The 23601-nt window shown below is 40.0% G+C and overlaps 2 protein-coding genes across 12 annotated transcripts in view; one reads left to right on the top strand and one right to left on the bottom strand.

The window, feature by feature from the left end:
- dip2a (disco-interacting protein 2 homolog A) overlaps positions 1–2093 on the top strand; it is an 89604-nt gene extending 87511 nt beyond the window's left edge. For all 10 annotated transcript variants that reach the window (XM_040027938.1, XM_040027937.1, XM_040027936.1 and 7 more), the window contains one exon: positions 92–2093. In XM_040027938.1, coding sequence (XP_039883872.1) covers positions 92–344 — 253 coding nt within the window. In that variant the 3' untranslated portion in view covers positions 345–2093. The remainder of the gene's footprint in view (positions 1–91) is intronic.
- Positions 1870–22825, bottom strand: si:dkeyp-118h9.7 (sacsin). 2 transcript variants are annotated; one of them, XM_040027925.1, is made up of 8 exons: positions 22380–22825; positions 21111–21156; positions 20481–20568; positions 17588–17699; positions 16038–16184; positions 14515–15946; positions 14240–14328; positions 1870–14127 (listed from the first exon to the last, which is right to left on the bottom strand). In XM_040027925.1, exons 2-8 carry the CDS (start codon positions 21140–21142, stop codon positions 3170–3172), a joined length of 12858 nt encoding a protein of 4285 aa, XP_039883859.1. In that variant the 5' UTR covers positions 21143–21156; positions 22380–22825; the 3' UTR covers positions 1870–3169. The 2 variants fall into 2 exon arrangements, with proteins under 2 accessions (XP_039883859.1, XP_039883858.1); XM_040027924.1 differs by lacking the exon at positions 22380–22825 and adding an exon at positions 21435–22134.
- Positions 22826–23601: the final 776 nt, after the last annotated feature.

The raw sequence follows: 23601 nt of genomic DNA, 5'->3' as shown, positions 1-23601 counted from the left end.
TGATCAATTTTAAAAATGACGAAGAAATATGAATTCTACATGACTTCTCTGTATTTACTTTCATACACCATCCTCCTCCTCCTCTCTCCAGTGCGGTGTTCACATGGACCAACCTGCTCGTGGTGGTTGTAGAACTGGAGGGATCTGAGCAGGAGGCCCTCGACCTGGTGGCCCTGGTCACCAATGTGGTCCTGGAGGAGCACTACCTCATCGTAGGGGTGGTGGTGGTGGTAGACCCCGGCGTCATCCCCATCAACTCCAGAGGGGAGAAACAACGCATGCACCTCAGAGATGGATTCCTGGCTGACCAGCTGGATCCCATATATGTGGCTTACAACATGTGAGGAGCTAATTGTGGCAGGGTTGACCCCCACTACCCTATGTGGCTTTATGACACTACAGGAGACAGCAGGACAAGCATCTACAGGGGCTTGTAGCAGTTGCAGGCTCGATCTCTGGATGGCTTTGGTTGTGCAAAAGCGATCTGCCCGCTTATTTTTTTTTCTACTCGTGCAGGAAAAATGTGAAAGAAACATGGATGCAAAACTTGGACACAAACCTCAAGCCTGTTTCTCTCAATTTCTGGTCTCAGCAAATAACTTTTTAAAGGGCATTCTTGTGTTATTGAAGTGAGTTTTGTATGTATGACAAAACCTCATCTAAACCCAGGACAGCTGAGAGCGGCAGAGCAGGTGGTTACGGTATGATACAGCGGTGTGCCATTGACATAATTTATTTTGTCAATCTCAAAAATGTTGAATGTTAACTGTGTTTGCCAAACACTTGTGCCATAGAAGAGAACTGATGCCAGTACCCAAACCCTGACTCGAACGACCTCCGACACGTTTCATGTTCAGCCTCCTGCACCATTACTGGTCCGATGCTTTTCACGGGATTTGCCGCTACACCTGTAGGAGCAGCTGCACCCTGAAATGAACCCCAGATTTTTATTCTGCAGCTCAGTACAGATCAAGTTATTGCAACAATAAAGAAGCACACAGCAGCGGCGTCCGAGGAGAAGGAGGAGCAGTTCGTGTTATTTTTTTTCCGCTCATTTGTGCTTTAGTTTGTAGTGCCAGTAGCGTCCACATAATGCTGTGGTAACTCAGTCTCATCGTTTTCTAATTCTGAAATGTGTAACAGAGTTTTATGTGAACAAAAATGCAATATGAGTGATGTGAAAGATGAATGACTGCATACAGTAAGTGCCGATCAGTCGAAGAATAACGTGCTAAACGATAAAAGCCTTAAGTATTTTTTTCAGACGTCTGTTCCAGTCCCAGCTGGAGTTTATCAGCTGTTGGATATGGGGGGGGAGGGGTAAATATGCAGATGGAGGTTAGAAATAGCAAATTTCGCTCTTATCGTACCCAAAGGTTTGCATCTTTTTGGCTAAGATAAATATACTTGATCCTAACATCAGCCATTACAAACACACACTCATTCATTCCATAAATATTTTAATGTGCGTCCCTGTCAGCTGTGTCGAGTGTGTGTTTTATAGCAAAAGACTGGAAGAAGTGGGTGTGGCTTTTGTTGCAGAATGTCAGACTCATTTTGAGTGACTGAAAGTTGTTGGGTTACATTTGCCATTAAGGCAAATGTCTAATATGCTCATAACACCCAGACCTCCCATCGTATCACATCAACTTTCTTGCTTCTTTTTTCTATGTGCACAACCCTTCAGAAACAGGCATCAGCCTGCTGTAAGTATGTACAGATTTTGTGTAAATTATTGATTGAAGGATTAGACAACAGGAAGCAGAACACAAAGACTAAATCTGGTATATATGTGAACTTCTCCCTTACAAACAGAAGGTTATTTGCAAAGGATTTTCATGTGGAAACACTGGAAGGAGACGTGAAAAGCCTTGTAGACATTTTTATGGTATGAAACAACAGCAGGATGAGGTGAAGTACACGCCAAGCACAAACAGAACACAGTTATGCTCTGGTGACGGCGGAGATGTCACAGCCTTTACAGCAAAACGTTGTTAACATATGGAAAGATGCATTTGTCTGATATATGGTTAGTTGTCATTATTTTCATAACATGATTTCATAATGAATAAAAAAAGTTCTTTTAACTTGAAGCCTTTCTCTTCATTGATTACTGAACGTCTGATCAGTTGTTCATAAAAAGTAAACCAGTTTTTAGGAGTGATGTTAAACAGTGAAGCACTTGTTACTGTTTCTAACAGATCTGTCCAATACATAAAGGAAACTATTAGGCTTTTCCTTATTTTATCATAGTGTTACAGTGTTGGATAAAATAAATATGGCTAAGGTTTTCCACAGTGAGTGGCTTGTCTGTTATTGATCAGATCTTTGGTCCGTGACTCTCTAGATGCATTTTTTTTTATATCACATTGACATTTAAGGGTAAATATTGTTTCTAACCATCCACATGCATGTCCAGAGACATGACCAGACTTGGAAACACTTAAAGAGGGAGAATTTGGTCTGTTTAACTAATCAGACAAAAAAGTCCCGATTACATGGGAGGAGAAATGATTAAAGACATCATTTAAGGTCCTCTTCAGATCTTTCTGCTAGCAAATATTAAAAAAAAAAGGAAAACAAAACAAAAATTCCCCAATTGCAATGTGGATTTAAGTTTAAAGATTTTAAGTTTTTCAGAAGACAAAACTGGATACAAGTAAAAATCAGTATGCAGTAGTTATACTGTCTCTCAGCAAATAGTCATAACTTTAAAACACCAAAACTGCATATTTGCATTTACATTACAAGCATACAGTGAGTATATTGATCCAAGGCAGGTTTTTAACAAACAGTAAGAAATTCACTGAGTGACTGTTTTGATCTCAGAGAGTAGTCAACAGTGTCAACAAGACTTACAAAGAACATCTGATGTTTTCATTTTCATAACACAGAATATATCGATATCACCAATAAGCAGCTTTAAATGACAAGAATCCAAAATAAAGTAATTTAGTACTTACAATTTTCTTCAGTGTGTTTACATATACATGCACACCATAACATAATAATGAGTACTGAGTATGAGAAGTGAGACAAATAAGTAAAATAAAAAAAGTTTTCTTTTTTCTTTGTGATGTTAAATAATATTTCAGTTTTACACTTTACATTACATTACTTTTAACATGTAGAAAAACAGTTACACTGACCAATACCTTGTTTTAAATCCTTAATTCACATATGCTTCTATTTTATTAAGGAGCTCTGATGCCTTGTTCAGTGCCAGCATTTCATTCTCTGATCTGAATTGTCCGTTCGGTATGTGGGGATATGGATGGCAGTTGGGATATTGAGTCTTTTTGGGATCCACTCCGAGTGTCTGCAGGTTTTTCACAATCTCAGGCAGATCTCTCAGTTGGAGGCTGTAGCGGGAAACTTGTGCAGCAGTGGCTGAAATTGAGCTGCTGTTGGGGCGTTGTCCATTTCTTTTATAGCATGCTGCTATGAGAGACTTTTCTACTGCTTGATGGACCTTAAACAGACACCACTCTGTGCTCCCTCCACCAGTGTCTTTGTGAGCTGCATTGAGATCGCAGCGAGCCTGTCTACACCAACGTCTGGCCTCTTCTCTGTCTGGCCTTGGGACATTTTCATTGTGGGTCCAGAAGTTGTAGGAATGGAAACCTCTATAGCCTCTAGAGAACCTCTCTCGACTATTTCTGTGATACCTGGCCTCCTGATTCCACTCTTCATAGAAGCCTCTGAAATTTGTGTTTCTGCTTGAAAAGGTCGAGCCTGCAGCTTTGCCTTTGCTGAGCTCATCAATTCGATTCTGTAAATATTTGAATGCCTCATTGGCGAGAGACTGGCAATCCGGATTCTTGTCAGGGTGCCACCTGAGGTACAGTCTCTTGATGGCTTTGTGCCTCTCCTCCTCAGGAAGCCTCCAGATCTCTGTCAAACATTTATCAATTTCCCTTTTAGCTTCCTCAACAGAGGCCGGTAAAGAATTTGTTGATGATTCAGAAGAATGTGGCACAGCTCCTGTCAGTGGTTCCAGCTCCATGCAAGTGTTTTCTTCTGGTTTTAGCGTCTTCTTCTGTGGTCCTGGCTCCATGCATTTCCTCCTTTCTGTTTTTACCTTCTTTTCTCGTTTAAACTGAAACAGATCAACACAGCTGACTTCAATGGGCTCATCTTCTCCAATATCTACTTTGTATCTCCATGAATATCGTCCATTGTGACCAGGCAGTTCTTCAACGATAACTGCATAAATGTACTTGTCATCAATGCTGTAGCCAACATACTCCCCCTCTTCAAAGTTGTTGAGGACATTCATGTCCAAGCAATCATGCCATTCTTCTGGGATCTCTGTCCCAGGGGCTGCTGGACTAAAAGAGGAACTTTCAGTTTCAGCACTGTCACGGATCTGATTTTTAGCCAGAGTTTTCCGAACATCTTGCAGATCGTCACACATGAGGAGTTGTCCCAGCACTGGAAGGTGAACCGATGCAATTCTGTTCCCTAAAAGAACATTAATCTCCTTTGTCAGTGTCATGATGACTTCATTTATTACCTTGGGAGCCATGTCATCATTGTGCTTTAAGTAAAAGGTACACCCTTGTTGCCCTCGTTCCACAAAAACATCAGTTTCTTCATCAGTTTTGGGAAGTGGCTGTTTATTGAGCCAGAGTGTTGTTTTCAATGTTTTGCAGCAGATAATTTGTATACTGCCAAAAATCTTCTGACATATGTTAGAAGCATCTTCTTGTGTTATTTTGCCTTGCAACTGCTCTCTAATAAGACAAATGAATCCATATTTAAAGGCTCCTGAGGAGAGATGTTTAGCAAACCATCCACTAAATTCACAGCCAGTCCCAAGTTCACAAAGCTGCATCTTTGATTCCACAACTCTTTCCTCTGTGAACTCAGACAGCATCTTTGGCTGAAACTTCTGAGGCAGCAGTTGCAACAGCTGATGATGCTTGTATTTGTCGTTGCCCAAATAACATTCACTGAGTTTCTGAAGCAGCAGGAACTTGTTCTCCAGCGCTTCTTCCAACCATTTGGTCTCAAACACTGTGTCGTTGTAGCAGAGTGTGGATGATGGGTATAATTTACCATCTACTGCAGGAAGATACAGAGTCTCAACATTTTCAAGAAGTGTCTCATTTCCCTGAGTACTGATTAACTTAAACAACTGCTCAACAGCTCGTTTCACAGTTATCAGCTGGTTCAAATGTAGTTTCTGTTTATCACAGGAATCAGCGTAAACTGCTGCCAAAACATTACAATATTGCTCTGCAGTAGCTTTCTTCTTCACACCAATTTTCTGAAAGAACGGTGCATACATTGCATCTTCTGGAGTAATCTTGTACAGATATGGTCTGAAGTCCAGATCATAGGAGAGCGACAGACACACATCATCAGGCGTCATAAGTTTTGTGTCTTTTTCAACCAACACAACAGGAAGACCAGCCAGCTGGTTTCCTTCAAATCTTTTTGCTTGCAGGTAAGCGTACGAATTTCTGAACACTTTAGCTCGTGTTTTGATCAGCTGGTCAGTTTCACATGGTGACTGACAGATGTTTCTTATGTTACTGGTTACACAGTTTGGAGGTGGTTCTTCATGAGCTCCTGCGTTAATTAGCATTTGAAGACTTTGTGACATAATTGGCAGGTCTATAATTGGCATTGAGGTCCAAATCAAATCTTGATGCTCTGGATTTTTGTTAATTAAAGAGCCTCTAATTTTCACCATAGTTCCTTCAGCTGCAAATGGTTGGTGGTAGTTGGACAGTTCTTTTCGAATATTAACTGGAAAAATGAATTTGATGTCAGCAATGCTTTCCAGCAACCTTTCCTTGTTGTCTTTGGGATCACATGCTTTATTCAAGGCTTTCCTGAAAAGTAATGATGATTTCCGTTTCAGGCCTTCAATTTTTCCTTTTCCTTTTGCTTCTGATTCCAGCTGGTACGCAAAATTTATTATCTCATCGTTTGACACAACATGCTTCATTCCAAGTTCTCTGACCAGCTCTTTTGCTTTTTCTGTTGTGTAGTCATCTCCGTCACACAGCTCAGTCCAGAATTTGTCAGGTACAAATTTCTCGTGGGGTAACATTTGTTTGTACAGCTCCACACTCTCATCAAAGTAGTATGATGCAGGCTCCAGTCTACCTTGAGAACTGCGAATCAGTTTCACTGTCTTCAGTGAGGAGATGATAGTTTTCTTGTCCTCTGAAGAGTAATGTAGTGACAGCAACAGCTTAAGGCTGTGAAGAATCTGTGTCTCGGTGAGTTGGTGTACAGCAGGTAGAATGAACTTCATGAAATACTGCAAATCATTCAGGACCTGAATGTTGAGTGTTTGTGACAGCATGTAGTTCTCGAAGTTGAACTTGAGAAAAATGCTGTTGCTGTTAGGTAGGTTGAGCAAATCTGGAAACATGACTGAATATTTGATGTTGAGAACATAAACCTTTTTAGTTCCATCAATTCTCACTCGTTCACCATGTGTTGTTTCAAATATTGGTAAGGATTTGAGTTTCCTCACATACTCTTGGTTGTCTTTGGACTTTGATAATCCCAACTGGAGGAAGATCTGAAACTCCTTCATATCATCATTTGAAAGGTGGGAAAATTCTGAGTGATTAATGTTGTAGACTTGATCCAACACTGAGCTTTGATCATCTACATTGAGAAGCTCATGCTGTAGACATGAATATACCTGTCGGTCCATCTCAACAAAGAATACACGATCAAACCTCATAAAACCAAGTTTGAAGAGGATGCCTGAAATGTCTTTGTGTTTCTGTGAGGCAAACACAACACTTGACATGTGTTTCATTGTTTGCAGGAAGTGCTTGTTGTTCAACCTTGGACACACAACAGGTAAAATGTAGCAGTCACTGAAGAGTTTCCTCACATCACTTAGTGTCAGACTTGACTCGTCATCTCTAGATGTTGGCGGTTTAATTTCACTCATTATGAACCCCCAAAGTGATTTCAGCCACTTTATCATTTCGTCATTTGGGACATGAAGACCACTGCGTGGATCATCTTCACAGTTCTTAAGAAGATGCTGAAATAATGGTTTCAGATATTTCTCTGAGCAGGGTAATGTCATTTTTTGGATGATTCTTGAACTTTGAAGAAGTTCAATGTGGTCTTTGTTTGTCTGATAGTCTGCAAATTTGTCTTCGTAGTGAAAGAAGATATTTGCATATCTTGATATCCACTTGGGTGACTGGGAGTTGAAAACTGTCAATACTTTATCTCTTCTGAGAAGAAGTGGAAGCCCATCAAGTAAATTTGAATTGTCTTGGGTGACCTTTTCTGAGAATAAATCTTTTAAACAAAATCTCAAGAGCTCTGAACATCTTTTCTCATCTTTGATCAAAGTGGCACTTATGGGTAAAGGCAAATCTTCATCTGTTTGGGTTGGATCATTGAGAGGCTTTGCTCGTAAGAAAGTCTGCACAGTGGAGGGACTGACCTCTTTCACTTCAACCCCAGCATCTGTGAAACTTTTCCAAATCCTCTGCATGTTTGTGGAATAAGGAACCAGCTTCATTCCAAGATCTTCCAAGATGTTGTTCAGCTTGAAATTTCCTGAGGTTGTCAGATAAAGTGACTTAGTAGAGTCTGTTTCGCTGACATTACACCAGTCAAATGAGAATTCTTTAAGTTTTGTATCTGCAATTTTCCATGTTGAGCTCTTCATCACAGGGATTACATCAAGGCCTTTTTCTTTCAGTGATCTGTATACTCCATGTATCATTTCATGCCAGTCTGGGCAAACATCCTTGGACACAGTTGGCCAAAAACACAAGTATTCTGTACTGAAACATGAGCCAATAAATGTAAGGGAAACTTTTTTGACTGCAATGCTGCGCCTGATGTAATGCAGGAGATCTGCATAAAGCGGAGCAATGATGTTCTGTTTTAAAATCTCATTCCAGTTTGATTTCTCACTCTCCCCATCTTCTTTCCAAAGGCTTCTCCTGGCAGAATCAACCTCAAAGTTTCCATTTACATGTACTGGCAGTCCAGTTTTCCCTGGCAAAGGAAGTGAACAAAAGGCTTCTCCTTTAAAATCCATGATGATGTATCCTTTTGTGTTCACACGTGCAGCTAATGATGCTTGGGGAAGTTTGTCTGATAGTTTTAATTCGCAGCTGTCTTTGAAAGAGCCAAACTGTTCTGCAACAATCCACTTACTTTGTCTTTTATCTGAGGTGGAAATCACAGTTTCATAGAAAGTCTTGTGTGGTGTTGCTGTTTTGTCTGATTGCAGTGCATTTTGTAGATGTTTTACAAAAGCATCTTTCTCGTCCCGACTTTTCTGTGGCAGATTTTTTTCAACCTCAAAGATGGTTTTAAGTCCTCCTGAATCTTCACTGATTTCATGGACTTTGATTTTGCAGATGTTTTTCAGAAAGAGAATTAGTCCTTCAGGATCTTCAGACAGGGCAGAGCACAGTTCTTTCATGTCGCGGTCAGTGACTCCTTGCTGTGATAATTTGGAGGTATTTGCATTTGTACCCATCTTCAGAGGTAATCTGAACATGGTGCCCTCTTTAAGAGAAAATTTGTCTGGAAGAAAGGATTTGTAGACATCTACGTACATTTCTTTGAAAGTGTCAGCAAGTTTATAGCCAATGCCATATCGCTGGTTATTTGAGTGATTTTCAATGTATTTTTGATTGGGGTCAGAAATGCAAAGTACTTCATCTCCTGTAAGGATCGAAGGGCAGTCAGTCAGATGGTAAACAGAGTTGAATCCAACTCCGTACTTCCCTATCTTCCCTGGGGTGCTGTGCTTTCCTCCCTCTCCCAGCTGTTGAATTCCCTTAATGTCAGCATCAGAAAACACTTTGTTGTTGAACACACAAAGTGCTGGACCCTGGAGATTGTTCCATTTCTTCCCAAATGTTTTTACTTTCCCATGTTGTCTTTTGTCCCAGATGAAGTGAATTTCTGTTGCTTCTGCATCATCAGCATTTTGGATGAGCTCTTTAAGGATATCCTTCTTTGATGGATAGGCTGAAATTATGTTTTTAATACGAACAGTGAGTTCTTCCCTCTGTTCAAAGTCAAAAGCAAATGGTAACATGTCATCAACTATGTGCTTTTCCAGAGAATGATGCCTTGTTGTTTTGATTCCAAGGTGGCGAGCCATAGCTCGTGGGATATTCTCGTGACATAATGTGACACCTGAAGTGAGTGGCATCCATGGGCTGTCATTGTAAAATAGCTCACTAGCAAACTGCAAAACTCCATGCTCATTAGGTAACAGACAGTCATCTGTGATTTTGACTTTGACCTCAAATATCCCTTTGTTTAAAATTGTGAAGACAACTGAGAGATCACTCTTTGGTAGGGGCTGGTTTCCATGTTGAACTTTTAATTCCTGCAAAACAGTTAGAAACTGAGTGATCGTGAATTGTTTTTCAACACCTATACATGTCCAGAGGTTCCTGAAGCTTGTGAAGGCAGCTGGAAGTACGTGGAGATAGGGCTTTGTTTCAAATTGCCCGTTCTCAGCTACACGGTCGACATTCACAAATGTATCACCAATGAGGATGAATGGAAATGAACTCGCTTGTTGTGAAATGTAAGAGGCATTTCCAGAGTCACAGATCCACTGATCCAGACACGTATAGCACTCAAATGCTATTTTGTAAAGCATGGATCTGTCAATGGAGTGTGCTTGTTTGCTTCCTTCATGCAGCTGCTGGAGCACCACCTCTGGCTTCGGAGTGCTGTTCACGCCCAAGATCTTTAGGACTGGATCACTGTGGTGTATTTTCAAATTACTATTATCCAGCACTGGTTGTGTCATGTTAACGAGAAGAGAGCATTTGTCACTAAAAACATCAGTGGGCTTTTTAAGTGTTACATTTCCTTCCATTTTTGCATCACCAGGTGAATATGCTGGAAGAAATGCAGTTGTCCTCAGTGTTTTCCAGTGGTGAGAGTCTTCATCATAAATGTGATTCTTCATCAGTTCAAAAAGGCACCTCAAATGCACAAATGCTTTCTTTTTGTCAATGCTCCAGGTTTGATTAATTGTGCCCGCTTTCTCTGTGATATCTTCCAATGGGAGATGGTCATTTGCCATACCGAGTTCCAACAAACGCTGAATCCTTTTTGCAGATCTGAAGTCATTTTCAGATCCATCAAGCAATCGTCCCTCTTTTGGTTCAAAAAGACAGGCCACTTTCCCTGTAGGATTCACAAGTTTCCTGACATGTTGGAGCTGTCCACCCTTTGTGGGTATGCATGGATAGCAGAGCAGCAGATTGTCAATTTCTTTGATATGAAGGTCAATAGCATGCAGCACAAGGGTATCTCTACTCTTTGAGTCCATTGTAGTTATGTTACTGAACACTGCTTCCCTGTAGAACTTCTCCCAGTTCCAGGTCCTGTTTTGTAAAACCTTTTCAAGGCCAGCCTGTTTGAAGCTATTTCTCAGCCACAGTGGAAGAGGAACAACATGATTGGGTCCTTTTGCATATTTCTTGCAAACTTGAACTGCAAGGTCACCAATCTTTTCATCATTTTCAATGCTCTCATGAAGAAATATGGCATTGTTCATTGAGAGCCATTGTTCTCCATCACTAAAGAGCTCTGGACCAACAGAGTCATCAACAATGGTTGAGTAAAGTGCATCCACTAAAGGCTTGAAAGTTTCACTCACTTTCTCTCTATCAGGCCAAAAGATGTGATAACAGTAACTCACCAGCTGCTTATTTTCTGACATTTTCTTTAGTGCCTTGAGTACAGTAACATATGCTGTCACTACTGGATCCTGAAGGAGAGCTTTGTTCCAGTCATTTTTCACTCCAGTTTCCCACAGAGCTTTTCGGTTGCTTGTCACAGCAAATGTGCCATTTACATTGACAGGAAGACCCGTGTGAATGGGAAGAGGAAGGAAGCAAAAGGCCTGTCCAACAAGATCTGTTTGTAATGTGGTGAATTTTCCAGTTTCTGGATCATTTTGCAAGGGCACAGCAATCCCTCCAATGGGCAAAGAGAAACTGGCCTGCTTGTTTTTGTGAAGGGCCATTTTAAAGGACTCATCTGTCCCAAAGCAGTTGTACAGGAGCCAGAACTGAAGTTTAGTTTCATTAGACTGCTGACTGGATATTTGGATAATTCTGACTGTGCAAGATTCAATTAGTCCTTTGCATTTACCATCAACTTTCATCAGTGATTTCTCAGCATGACGTTGCTTGGACACACTGCTGTCATCAGGAATCTCCATTGCACTCACAGTGGTTTTGGACACAGAGAAGATGGTCTCCATTTCATTTTCTCTTGGTGGAGTTGATCCATTGTGTGGGATATTTTGGAGGGATAATGTAATGATGTTCTTTAAAAAAAGCAGATGGGTTTGTGAATTCTTAGAAAAGAGATGTTGAAAATCAAGGATATTGTGTTTTTCATACACATTTGTGCTTATTTCTGATTTGTCAGCTTCTTCTTTACTTCGGAAAGGTAGTTTGATCAGAGTGCCTGGATAGGGTTCAGGAGGACTTTTTCTGGTAAAATTACAGTCAAAAATGTTTTCATATGATCCAAACTGACCAGGAAAACAATGAAAGAGTCGCTGTTGAGAGAGATCCAGCTTGATTCCAGGATTTGTTTTGTGTTTGATATGTTTTGTGAGATGAGTAACATCTGGATCAAGTATGAGAAGAATGTTGCCACTAAGGATGGAGGGGACATCTGTCACATGATACACAGTGTTGAATCCAAGTCCAAACTTTCCAATTTTTTCCGCTTTGTTTTCCTTCGAGGCTGAGCCAACTCTGACAATATTTTTCCAATCCTCTGCTGTGAACTGCTCATTATTGAAAGCCCAAAGACAAGGTCCCTGACAAAGAGCCATGTCAGCGTCAATCAGGCTTTCAGGGGCATCTCTGTGTACTCTGAAATCCACCAAGAACTTGCAAACATCTGCCCCAGCATCCTCTGCATTCTGGATGAGCTCTTTGAAGATGTCACTGTCTTCATCGTACTCTTTAAGAATGTTTTTTATCCTCATTGTTATTGGTTCAGATTGTCCACACTGCTCTATTCCTATCTCCTCTGGGTCAAGGATGTGGGTACTGAGAAAACGAATTTCCAGCCATTCAGCCGCTGCTTTTGGAATTTCCTCATGTATGACATAAATTTCCTCTTCTCTGCAGTTTAGTTCTTTCAGTCCATTTTTGCTTACATCACAGAAAAGAGCTGTTGATCGTGGTTTAAGGGTAAATTTTCCTCCCTCGGCAATAACTGGCACTGGGATGTCATCCTGAACTGTTTTCTTCTCTTTCCAGAACCAGTTGAGAATTTCTATTGACACTTTGACCTCTGAGGAACTTGCAAATGGCGGCTGTCTTGCTTCAATTGTTTGCTGGATGGAGTACAGAATGCCCAAAATGTCTTCATTGGAAAGTACTTTTCTCAGGCCAAATTTCTGGAACAATGTTCTGTATGGCAAAAATTCACTTGGCACCTTCCCAATGTAAGAACTCAGATCTAGATTATTTGGGTATTCAAGAACCAGATCCTGGGGTGCAACAAACTGGTTGTGAGTCCATAGCCAACATGTCTCCTTGCTCATCATTGTAACAAATACAAAGAGGTTGTCTTGCATGTGTTTGTAAATGCTGTGCAGCTGTCTTTTGAAGTCTACATCTGTGTCAGGATTAACCATTTCCAGTGCTTTTGATTTCAAGACTGACAGATTCTCAATCACTTTTTCAGGTGGTGGTAGGTCTTTGAGACCAAGTCTGTTGCTAACTCTGTCACTGAGCTTCCCTGTTAGTGGCATTACATGTCCAACAATGTCCTTATACACAGAATGTCTTATTTCTTTTGGGCAAAACAAACAATACTTCTGAGATTTATCACTGAAGTTTTGGTCACTTCCAGGTTGTTCACATGGGATCCATTTCAGCATTTTGAGGCAATGAAGCTGTCTGTGAGAAAACTTTGTCAGTAGATCATTACTTTCCAACATTTCCAACAGAACCTGAGCTCTTCTCAGAGCCTCAGTCTGTGAGTTCACACACAGTTTGTCAGTCAGCGTGGCAGCATGTAGCAAATGTTCAGGTGAGACATCCATCTCTTTATTCAGTAATCCGATTTCTGTTAAGCTTTCCAGCATCTGCAGTGAATGAGTGTATGAAGGCGGTGGAAAGAAGTCTGACTCAAAGATGACTTTAAAAGTCTGAATTCTTGGATCAAAAAAGTCACAGGCTTTTTTCAGCTGTCCATTCACCTCAATGAAGCTCAAGTCCTTACAGCTACATTTCAGGGATTCGTTTTGTGAGAAAAGTACCTTACCATACTGTAAAACCCAAGTCATTGTTTTTTTAGTTTCGTCATTGCTACAAGCGCCTTTGCTTATGCTGCCAACAAGAACATTGGCTGCTTCGGCGGTGTCCAAGAGATGAACTTTGAGCAGCTGTAACAGTCTGCGGTCAGTCTCAGTAGAACACTGGATTATGGAATCAGGCATAGGGAGCTCTGTTGGTACTGTTAGGCCTGAGATCAGAAGCACAGCTTGTTTCGATTGAGCTGCAACACTGAATCCTTTCATGGTTTGAAACAAAGGCAACCTCAAGAGAAAATCTTTCTCTGTTTTTGAGAGAGAATCCAGATAAGAAAGATAATCTTTTAGTTCATTGTGTGCTGTGTGAGAGGCAGATGTGAGTTCTGTGATAAGATGCTGGAAATCTAAATTCATCAGGACCTTCAAAACACTCCTTGGAGATGGGCACAGCACGTACGAGTCAAGGTCTACATGCTTGAGCCACTCATTTCCTCTCACCACTGTGCCACCAACTTTGTTCATCAGCTGAGCTATTCGGTCTGGAAAACTCAGCTGTTTACTTTTCTGAAAGATCAGAGTTGTGTCCTGCTGTAGTTTTGCTACTGATATAGTCTGACTGCCAGACAGAGGACTAACTGGTATTAGAGGTATGTCAGTGAAAGGACTTAACTCGTTAAAATGACTGTTGAGAAACCTCCAGAATTCTTGAAACCAGTCTAAAGGTGGATGCTGACTGTTGTTGTTGTTGTCCCATGTAACAAGGTTTTTCCCTGTCTGCTTCCAGTCTGGTGGCAAATATCGTTTTGCATATTCAGCCACATGGGATGCATCAATGTTGGTGACCTTGAAGAAATCTGAAGAGCAGATCAAAAAGATTTGTTTTTTAAAGTTAAGAATAAATGTGTGTGCTAAAACGTTTAGCTGTGTACACATGACTCTGCATTGTTTAAAAATACTTTGACTTACTTCTTCTGGCCAGTTCTTTCAGATGTGCACTGCAGGCTGGAGTCAGATCATGTGGGATGAAGAAGGGTTTACAGAATGGCAGCAAGACTCTATAAAAAAAAGTGTAATGGCTTATGTGGATCAAACTGTTAAGAGTTCATTCAGTATAGAAATATTCCTGAACCTTCCAAATATTCAGTTACAATCATTATGTGAATAACACATAAAAATGGCAACTTTAGTCATAATGAATATAACATTTATTTTAAATATTGATAGATGTATGGAAACCCTACCTTGGAAATTCATGGCTGTCAATCAAAGCAGTGTCTTCCTCTCTGTATGTGAAATATCTGAAAGAGCCATCACTGAGTGGAAGGAGGTGAAGACCCTCAAGTTCTTTGTATTGTTCATCACCCAAAATGTACTCCAAAAGACTGAGTTTGTCATCTTTGGTGATGTTATCCACACCGGTCCTGTGGAGAATGGCCCTGAGGAATGCTGGAGTCACATGTTTTAGGGTAGTAGGGTTTGGGTAGGCCTCATTTATAGCCTTTGCAACACTAGCTGGTAAAGTGACAAGATTTTCTCCACATGACACTAAAGCCCTTTTAATGGCAGACAATATGTTGGTGCTTGTTGGGCCATTGCAGGGGAAAACAGCTTCTGATGGAGAGATAAACTGTCTTTCATCTTTAGCAAGAGAGAGGATGGCCACGTTCTGTCTGAATAAGTGATGAAAAACATCCAGAGTGAGAGCATGCCATTTGTCTTTGTGTTGTATCTGAGTGAGATCTGGCCACAGATTGTACACAGAGGAAACAGGGAGGATAGATTTTTGGGCAAGTTTAATGGCATCTTGAATGATCTTGATGTATGCTTGTGGAAACACCTTCTTCATCAGCATTTCATTCCACAATGCATGTTCATCATGTCTCTGGTCTTCCTCTTGCCATTTGATGTGTCTTCTATTGTCTGTGAGGCCAAAGCATGCATTGACATAAACTGGGAGTCCTGTCTTATTGGATTCATTGTTTGGAAGGGGGAGAAAGCAGCTCAGTCTGCTCTGGCTACAGTCTCTCTTCTCACCACAGGGGAATGCCAGGTCAACTTGAGGTAAAAAGCTCAACTTCTTTGTAAGCAAATCAAGATCTTCTGCAACACCCTCTTTCATGGTACATGTTGTCAGAAGCCACTTTGTCTCTTTTTGGTCTTTTGAACTCACAGTTATAACTTTGAACCTTGTTAGACCCTCAATGACTGACTCCTCTTCTGGCTCTAAAACATCATCTGTGGGGACTGAGGATTTCACTTCAAGTCTGGTGTTAACAGCTCCATCTTCACTAATATGTAACAAGGACACGGAGGTGACATTTTTCAAGAAGAGGAGGCTCAAATCTGCATCTGCAATGAAGCTATCAAAAAGCTCAACCACTTTATCTGAGTCATACAGATTATCAGAAATTTCTGATGCTTCATTGCGTAAAGGAAATCTAAAAATTGTCCCATTGAAGTGCTGATCCTCCATGACAACTTTTGACCATCCATGTTCACACACAAGTGAGACTATATCTCTAAATGGTTGGAACTGATCACTCATATTCAACAGAACGTCTTGGTCTTCAGCATCATCCAAAGACCACCAAAACCCTCCACTTCTCTCTCCAAATACTTTTTCTTGGGGATCCATCATGCCAAGGTGGCCTGAACTGAATATACTTGGTACATCTGTGGACAAAGTAAAAATATGTTACTGCTAACTGTTTATCTTTTCAAAAATTACTACTCCTACCTGTGATCTAACTACACATAGTTTCACCTGTTATGTGGTAAACAGAGTTGAAGCCGATTCCAAATCTTCCCACTCTGTTTGGGTCATCACGCTTGACACTCCTTCCAGTTCTCTGAATCCCTTTCCAGTCTTCATCAGTGAATCCGGCATTGTTGTAGGCATAGAGAGCAGGACCTTCGTAAAAACATAACAAACTTAAAGCTTATGCTTTCAGTATCTATGTGTTAGTGACACATTCTCTGGAATCTCTATCCCAATGTGCAATGAATGAGATTTTTCCAGAAAGGAAATCAGAAGACAGGAGACACTTTTCAGTTGCTATGCAAATGGATTTTCTGTAGAACACTTTGAGTGTAACGGTAACTAGAGACAATATTAACAGTGACTATCCTAAATCTTCTCTCTTGATCTGCATATTATAATTAAGCTGAAAGCTCCATTGTTGAAAAATGAAGCCAGTTTTAAAAACTGCAGTGCTGTGAACAGTTGAGGTTTGCTCCAAAAGTAAAATGCTCAACAACCTTGTGCAAGTTTAAACTGTGTTAAGGGTGAGGGCTGCATGAACATACATATAAAACTATTTGGCTGTTTAATTAATTAATTTAATTAAGTGAGTACATTTGGTTTTTATTTGGTTTTTACACCCTCACTAGTCAACATTAGCATTCATTATCATAGTGAATTACAGTGCCAGTAGCTTGTTAACAAGTAGTTTTTACTTTGCAAGGCTCTGCCTTTCAGACCAATATGGAATTAAGTGAGTGTGGGAATTTGTTAGGAAGCAAGAGCTATATTATTTAATGATGCTGTAAATGCACATAGGTTATTCATGTTTTCTTATATGACCAATGCCTTTAAGTGAAGCACATTAACAGTGATAACGTTGGTCTCTGAAAGCACAAATATCCAAGAAAGCACAGAAAATATAGACTAAGAAAATGTAATCTGTCCTGTTATGCACCACCTGAGACATGAAAGAATATAAGCAACCTAAGACCCACTATTAATACTATTAAAAAATTATACAATAGAAAATAAATAAATAAAATGAGAAAATTTTTGTACTTGTTTTTCCAATCAGTTGTTGTTGGAAATGTAGTTTTTCCAGGGTCTTGGATAGGTTGAATTAACAATGATGGTGACAGCCAAAATTCAACACCTTAGGATTCACAACTGTAGTCCCAGCATGTGACATCACATATTTTATGTCGTCTACAATCAGAATCCAGTTTTATAGGGCTTACTAAAAACAGCCACCTTGGAAATGTTTGATAATGTGGAAAAACATGGGGAAAAAATATCCACACACTATACTTTGGGAGAAATTACACACTGAAACAAGCAGAACCTGCTACTTTTAGCTGCTCCTTTAGTCACAAGGGATTGCCACAGTGAGTAGCTCCACTTTTCGACGTGACCCCCAAAGGAAGCAGAATGTTAAATAAAAACAAACCAAAAAGTCCCCAGCAAACCCGGACAGACATTCTTAACTGGAGATGTATTGGCTCTATTTATTACTTTTAAATGTAAATAAATAATAGTTTTTGTGAAATATATTTCTTTTATTCAGTGAATACCTTGGTATGTCTCCAGTTCTTCAGTCCAAAGGCTTTCAGTCCCATAGCTTCTCTCATCATGGATGAAAACCACTTCTGTGGCTCGAGCATCATCTGCATTTTGAATCAGCTCCTGTTGACAAATAAAAACAACCTTGAGCAGAAAATGGCAGTACAACGCTGCCACTGACACAGTTCTGCACAGAAAGCTGGTAGATCTTTCTCACAGCAAGTATGTCTACAGAGGAAAAACAAAAAAGGGTCCGTTTCAGTCTAACTCAGACTCACTGGACACTGTAGTCCAAAGTGTCCAGTCAGAGTATATGATGTAGTCATTCTTGTTCTTTAGCATACAATGGCAAAAATGTTTTAAGCTTCAAAAATGGTCAATAATTGTGTAAATTTAACTCTGTGGTAAAACTGATGAATTGTACTGCATTATATTTTTAATATTTTGTCTGATAAAATGCCAGCTCAGTATGGTCGGATGCAAGAGAGCAAAAAATTGCAGGTCCTTATAATTTGCAAGCAGCACAAAATCTGGGAGATTTCTGTGAATTACAACTATATTTTAGTTACACCTCCACCAACCAGTGAAGTTTACATCCATGTTTCCATTTTGCCAATTGAATAGAGCTTTTTCTAATCTGAGCTGATGGTCTAAGGACAGAGTCAGTACATATTATGAAGCTCCTTGTTTTATATTTTGGATTTGTCACAATGTTAAGTAGAAATAAATTACACTTTCATTCAATTTAGAAATAATTGTTGTTCTTGTTCTTCTGTGTGCACACAATTAATGTGTAGGTTCACTTTCAAATGTTTTTAATGGGTGAAAGGTCCATACTGCAGGCAGGCGAGTTCAGCAGCTGGACTCTTCTACTGTGAAAACATGCTGTTGTACTAGATGCAGTATGCAGTTTAGGATTAACTTTCTGAAATATTCAAGGACTGCCCTGCAAAAGACATTACCTCATTGAGAACAATTTGCTCTAAGACCTGTGTATACCTTTCAGCATTGATGGTGCCTTTAGAGATATGCAAGCTGCGAATTCCATAGGCACTAATGCACCCCCATACCATCAGAGATGCATAGTGATGATAATATGCCATATGGGCCCTCTTCTATTCACTCTGGCAGATGATCCATCCATCCATCCATCCATCCATCCATCCTTCCTTCCTTCCTTCCTTCCTTCCTTCCTTCCTTCCTTCCTTCCTTCCTTCCTTCCTCCCTCCCTCCCTCCCTCCCGGTGGGACATGCCCAGGACACCTCACCCATGAGGCACCCAGGAGGCATCCTTGTCCAATGCCTGAACCACCTCAACTGGCTCCTTTCGATGTGGAGGAGCAGCGGCTCTACTCTGAGCCCCTCCCGGATGGCTGAACCTCTCACCCTATCTCTTAGGAAGAGGCCAGCCACCCTTCGGAGGAAGCTCATTTCAGCCGCTTGCATCCGCGATCTTGGATCACTACCCACAGCTCGTGACCATAGGTGAGGGTAGAGACGTAGATCAACCGGTAAATTGAGAGCTTTGCTTTTACACTCAGCTCTCTCTTCACGATGACGGACTGGTACAGCATCCGCATCACTGCAGCCGCAGCACCAATCCATCTGTCGATCTCCCAATCCCTTCTCCCATCACCCGCGAACAAGACCCCGAGATACTTAAACTCCTCCACTTGGGGCAGGAACTCATCCCTGTCCTGACCTGGGAGCGGGCACTCTACCCTGTTCTGGCTGAGAACCATGACCTCAGATTTGGATGTGCTGATTCTCATTCCCACTGCTTCACACTTGGCTGCAAGCTGGAGGCCATCACTCGAAGAAGCCAACTGAACCACATCATCTGCAAAAAGCAGAGATGAGATTCTGAGACCACCTCTGTCACCTTCTGAGACAAAGCCTTCCACCACTTGGCTGGGTCTAGAACTTCGGTCCATAAAAATTATGAACAGAATCGGTGACAAAGGGCAGCCCTGGCAGAGCCCATCACCCTCCGGGAGCAACTCCGACTTATTGCCGGCTATGCGGAACAAGCTCTTGCAGCAGTTGTATACCCGTCTATGTTTGTAAAAAATAAATACAATTTTGATTTTTTTTCTAGACTACAGAATAGGTTTTCATTTTTCTTCAATCCATTTTAAACAAGCTTTAGCTCTTAGAAGATTGTGGCCTTTCTGAATCGTATTGACATATGGCTTTTTCTTTGCAAGCTACAGCTTTAACCCACATTTGTGGATGGCACTGTGACCTGTGTTCACAAACAGTGATTTGTGGAAGTGTTCTGGAGCTAATGCAGTGGTTTCCATGAGAGAATCATGCCTGTTTTGCAGTGCTGCCTGAGGGCATGAAAATCCTGTGTGGCTGTGGTACTGACTTTTGGCCTTATCTCTTGCACACAGAGATTTCTCCAGATTCTCTGAATCTATATACAGTAGATGATGAAATAATCAAAATCTGCACAATTTTGCATTGAGGAATATTATTCTGACACTATGTCTACAACTTGTAGACATATTCTTTTCTTTACAGATTGGTGAACCTCTGCCCCTTCACTTTGGAGAAACTCAGAGTCTCTGTCCAATCACGTTACTGACTTTTTACCAGTTAACCTCATTAAATGTTGCCCCGTCCCAACGTATTCAACCATGTTGATCTCACCAAATCCAAAATGAGACAATTTTTTTTTCATGAAATAATAAAATGTCTCAGTTTAAATTTTTACTTTGTTTTCAGTTGTTCCATTGTGAATCATTTTTATGTTTGTGAGAACTGCAAAAAGTAGTAAGTCTCATAAACCCATTGCTTTCTATTGTCATTTACATTTTATTATTGTTATTATTATTTGCACAGCATCCCAATATTACCTAAAGTAATTGTTGTGTGTTTTTGTTACATCATTACACCAACCTTCAAAATTTGTCCACCATCTGGATATCGCCGTAGAATATCTTTCAGATAGTCAATGATGGGTGGTGCTGTGGCCCCAAAGGAAGTCCTAAACAAAGTAAAAGCATTAAACACAAAGAAACTAGAGTCTGAAGGCAAATTAAAACCATGTTGGTCCTGCTGATGCAATGTTAGTAAGGATAAGGTTGAGAGCTAAGTTAGCAAAGCACATGCACGTATTTGACTATTTGACTGATATTGTTAGAGATGAGGTTCTTTACTTTAAATTAAATAGAATAATCTTTATGAAATTAGACAAAAATTAAATTTAATTAAAAAGAGACACTAAAGTCAAGTATTTATACAGTGGTGGATAAAAATAATTTTGGCCATCTGGTTTCAAAATGTTTCTTTCATGTATGGATTCCACACATTTGTTTTAATGCTGAAAACATATTTATTCCCTAATTTATTTTGACCACAGGAAATTGACTAGTAGTTAGTAATGATATTAATAAAGAATCTGATCTTTAAGCAGAAGCAAAAACGGCATTAGTGCCCAAATCCTATTAATATAATGTCTACTCAAGATGTAGGAGAACAGTTACTGCCTCCTACTGTATACAGTATATTAAAAAGAAAGCAATTCACCGGACTTTCTTCTTTGCCTTTGGATTCACCATGCCAGAACGGGTTCCTGTATGAAATTCAGAAAATTGTGACATTTGTTACAGCAGTGCAAACTTACTGTCACGCTTTTAGTTTTAAGGTTTTACATATCTGGATGTAAATAAAAAAAAACACATGAACTAAGGGGCTTAATGGGTTTTAAAAATAGATCAATAAAACCTCAGACGAACATCTAAATGTGACATATTACACTGTGTCATTATTTATTTAACAAAAACGAAATCAAAATGCAGAAGCAGTGCAAAAAAACCTCAAATACACACACACTGCTTCTGCAGTACTTACTGTAGTAAGTAAGTTCCATGAACTGGAAAGTGATTAATGGCATTAATAGCAAAACATTCAGGACAGCTGCCAGTCTTCCCCAGGAATGGACCTCCACCAAAGTGGAGAAGTTTGGCCACAAGGCACAGAGCTACAAACGCAGCATTGTTGTAGAATGTAGATTAGGATGAATTATTTCTGTTTCAAGTATTGCATGCTTTTGTTTGCTTATTCTTTTTAATGTGTGATGTAGTAGACCACACCCATGTGGGAAAGGAGACTGTACTCCTCTAGATCAGATGACTGAGATAATTGTGTGATGATAGCAAAGGTTTAACAATTTAGAAACACATGCAAACCTTTTGCTTAGTTTACAAATTACGTTTATAGTGCTCTCTTTAAACCTCAGAAAATATAAATGTGAAACAAATCTTTGAACTATGAGTCATTCAAGGTTTTATTTCTTGTTTTGTTCTGATCATTTTGCTGAGTAACAGTGTATTGCACAAGGAAACGATCAATAATTCAAGTGTTTAAGTAACTTAGCCTGAATCTAGATGATCTTATGATTTAGCTACTTCACCCACCTCTCAAACAGACTAAACAGCTACAGTACCAGGGCTGTGGTTGATGATGCACACTGAAATTGTCCTTGTGAGCTCTCTTTGTTCACTTTGTTGCTTCCAAAGCATTTGTACTTTGGAATTAAACAACAACAAAGCAGCAAATACAATTAAACACAGGTCTAAATAAGATCATCTGTATATAATTTGACAAAAGTGTATAAAATATTTTTTTTAAAAAGTTAGTAAATTAACAAATAAAGATTTTCTCTATTATGTGATCACAGTATTTAAAATAGCAAAAACACTTTTTTGTGTATTTCTGTTTTTAAGATTTTCGTTATTAATTAGCTAGTAGCCTACCTAAATACGCCAATAAAACAAATAAATACAATCACAGTACCTCAGTCATGCCAGTGCAGGGTCCTATCAGTGCCAGGGAAAGTATTGATGCTGCATCAGTCTGCTGTATATAAAGGCTGCTGATGTCCAATCACAGCAACTGACGCCGGTCTTCTTTTTCTCCTCCGAGTTCCGTCATCTCGTTAGAAACGAAACTGACTGAAACAGAAGCAGCAGATCCAAGACTGAATTTCCTCTGATGTCCTGGAAGAAACGAAACTTTCGGAGGAAAGTTGCCCCGCATCCCGCATCCCGCATCATCCAGCTGCCTCCTAGCTAGATGATGATGATGCTGCAGGAAATCAGAGGAAATGCGACTTACAGCGACCGTCCGCTGTTATTTCACTCTGTTCATCCTTCCTAAGAAATGTACTTGAAGATAGGTATTTATCTTACAAACGTAGTAAAATCCCCACATGAACAATCTTTGCATCCTCAAATGTACAATAGAATAGTTGGTTGGCTTCTAAGTAAGCTAGTACACCTGCTTGCTACGTTTGCATGTCTCTTATGGTGGCCTGTTTGACCCATAAAGGGCGTAATTGGATGAGTCAGTGCAATCATAATTGATATAAAATAGCAAAAAACTATTGATGGAAAAGGAAACATGACTTATTGTTTATTTAAAACAGTAATAAACCTGTAGGTTAGTAAGCAGAGGAGGCATGGTTATAAAAGAGTGCCAGTCTCTCCAAAAATCAGCATAACTGTGTAAAAAAATAAAGATTATGTCATGTTTCTCATCTGTAGGACAGTGAAAACCCCTCCCCTGCTGTTGTGGGTTCAGATGGCACCATGCTGGATAACACAGTGATCAAGTAGAGCAGCAGTCTGCTCAGACTGTTGGTGTAGTTTTAGTCTTTCCTGACTCTGACCATGATTCTGCTGACATTCCAGTTGCTCCTAAACAGCAGAATAAAACAGACAGTTCTTACAAATGTCCATCCAGGTCCATGCCTTTAAAGAGTTATTTAAAGACTTATTTCTTTCATTTATTTATTTTTGAAAATCATGTCTGTACTTTAATGAGTTGAGTCACTGTAAGAAAAATTAATATGAGAATGTCCTTTCAGCTCCTTGTACAACTTGATGACAGACTCTGGTTCAGATATTTTTTGGACATTTACTGCCACGTCATACTAGGTCAAGTACACTTGATCTCATATCCCTATTATTTCTGTAAGTGCAGAAATAATATCATCATTCCAGCTTTTGATCAGCAC

The sequence above is a fragment of the Simochromis diagramma genome, unplaced genomic scaffold, assembly GCF_900408965.1.
Source record: "Simochromis diagramma unplaced genomic scaffold, fSimDia1.1 OVJJ01000343.1, whole genome shotgun sequence".
Lineage (NCBI taxonomy): Eukaryota > Metazoa > Chordata > Actinopteri > Cichliformes > Cichlidae > Simochromis > Simochromis diagramma.
Note: the sequence above shows the minus strand (reverse complement) of the source record. Positions and strands in the feature narration are given on the sequence as shown.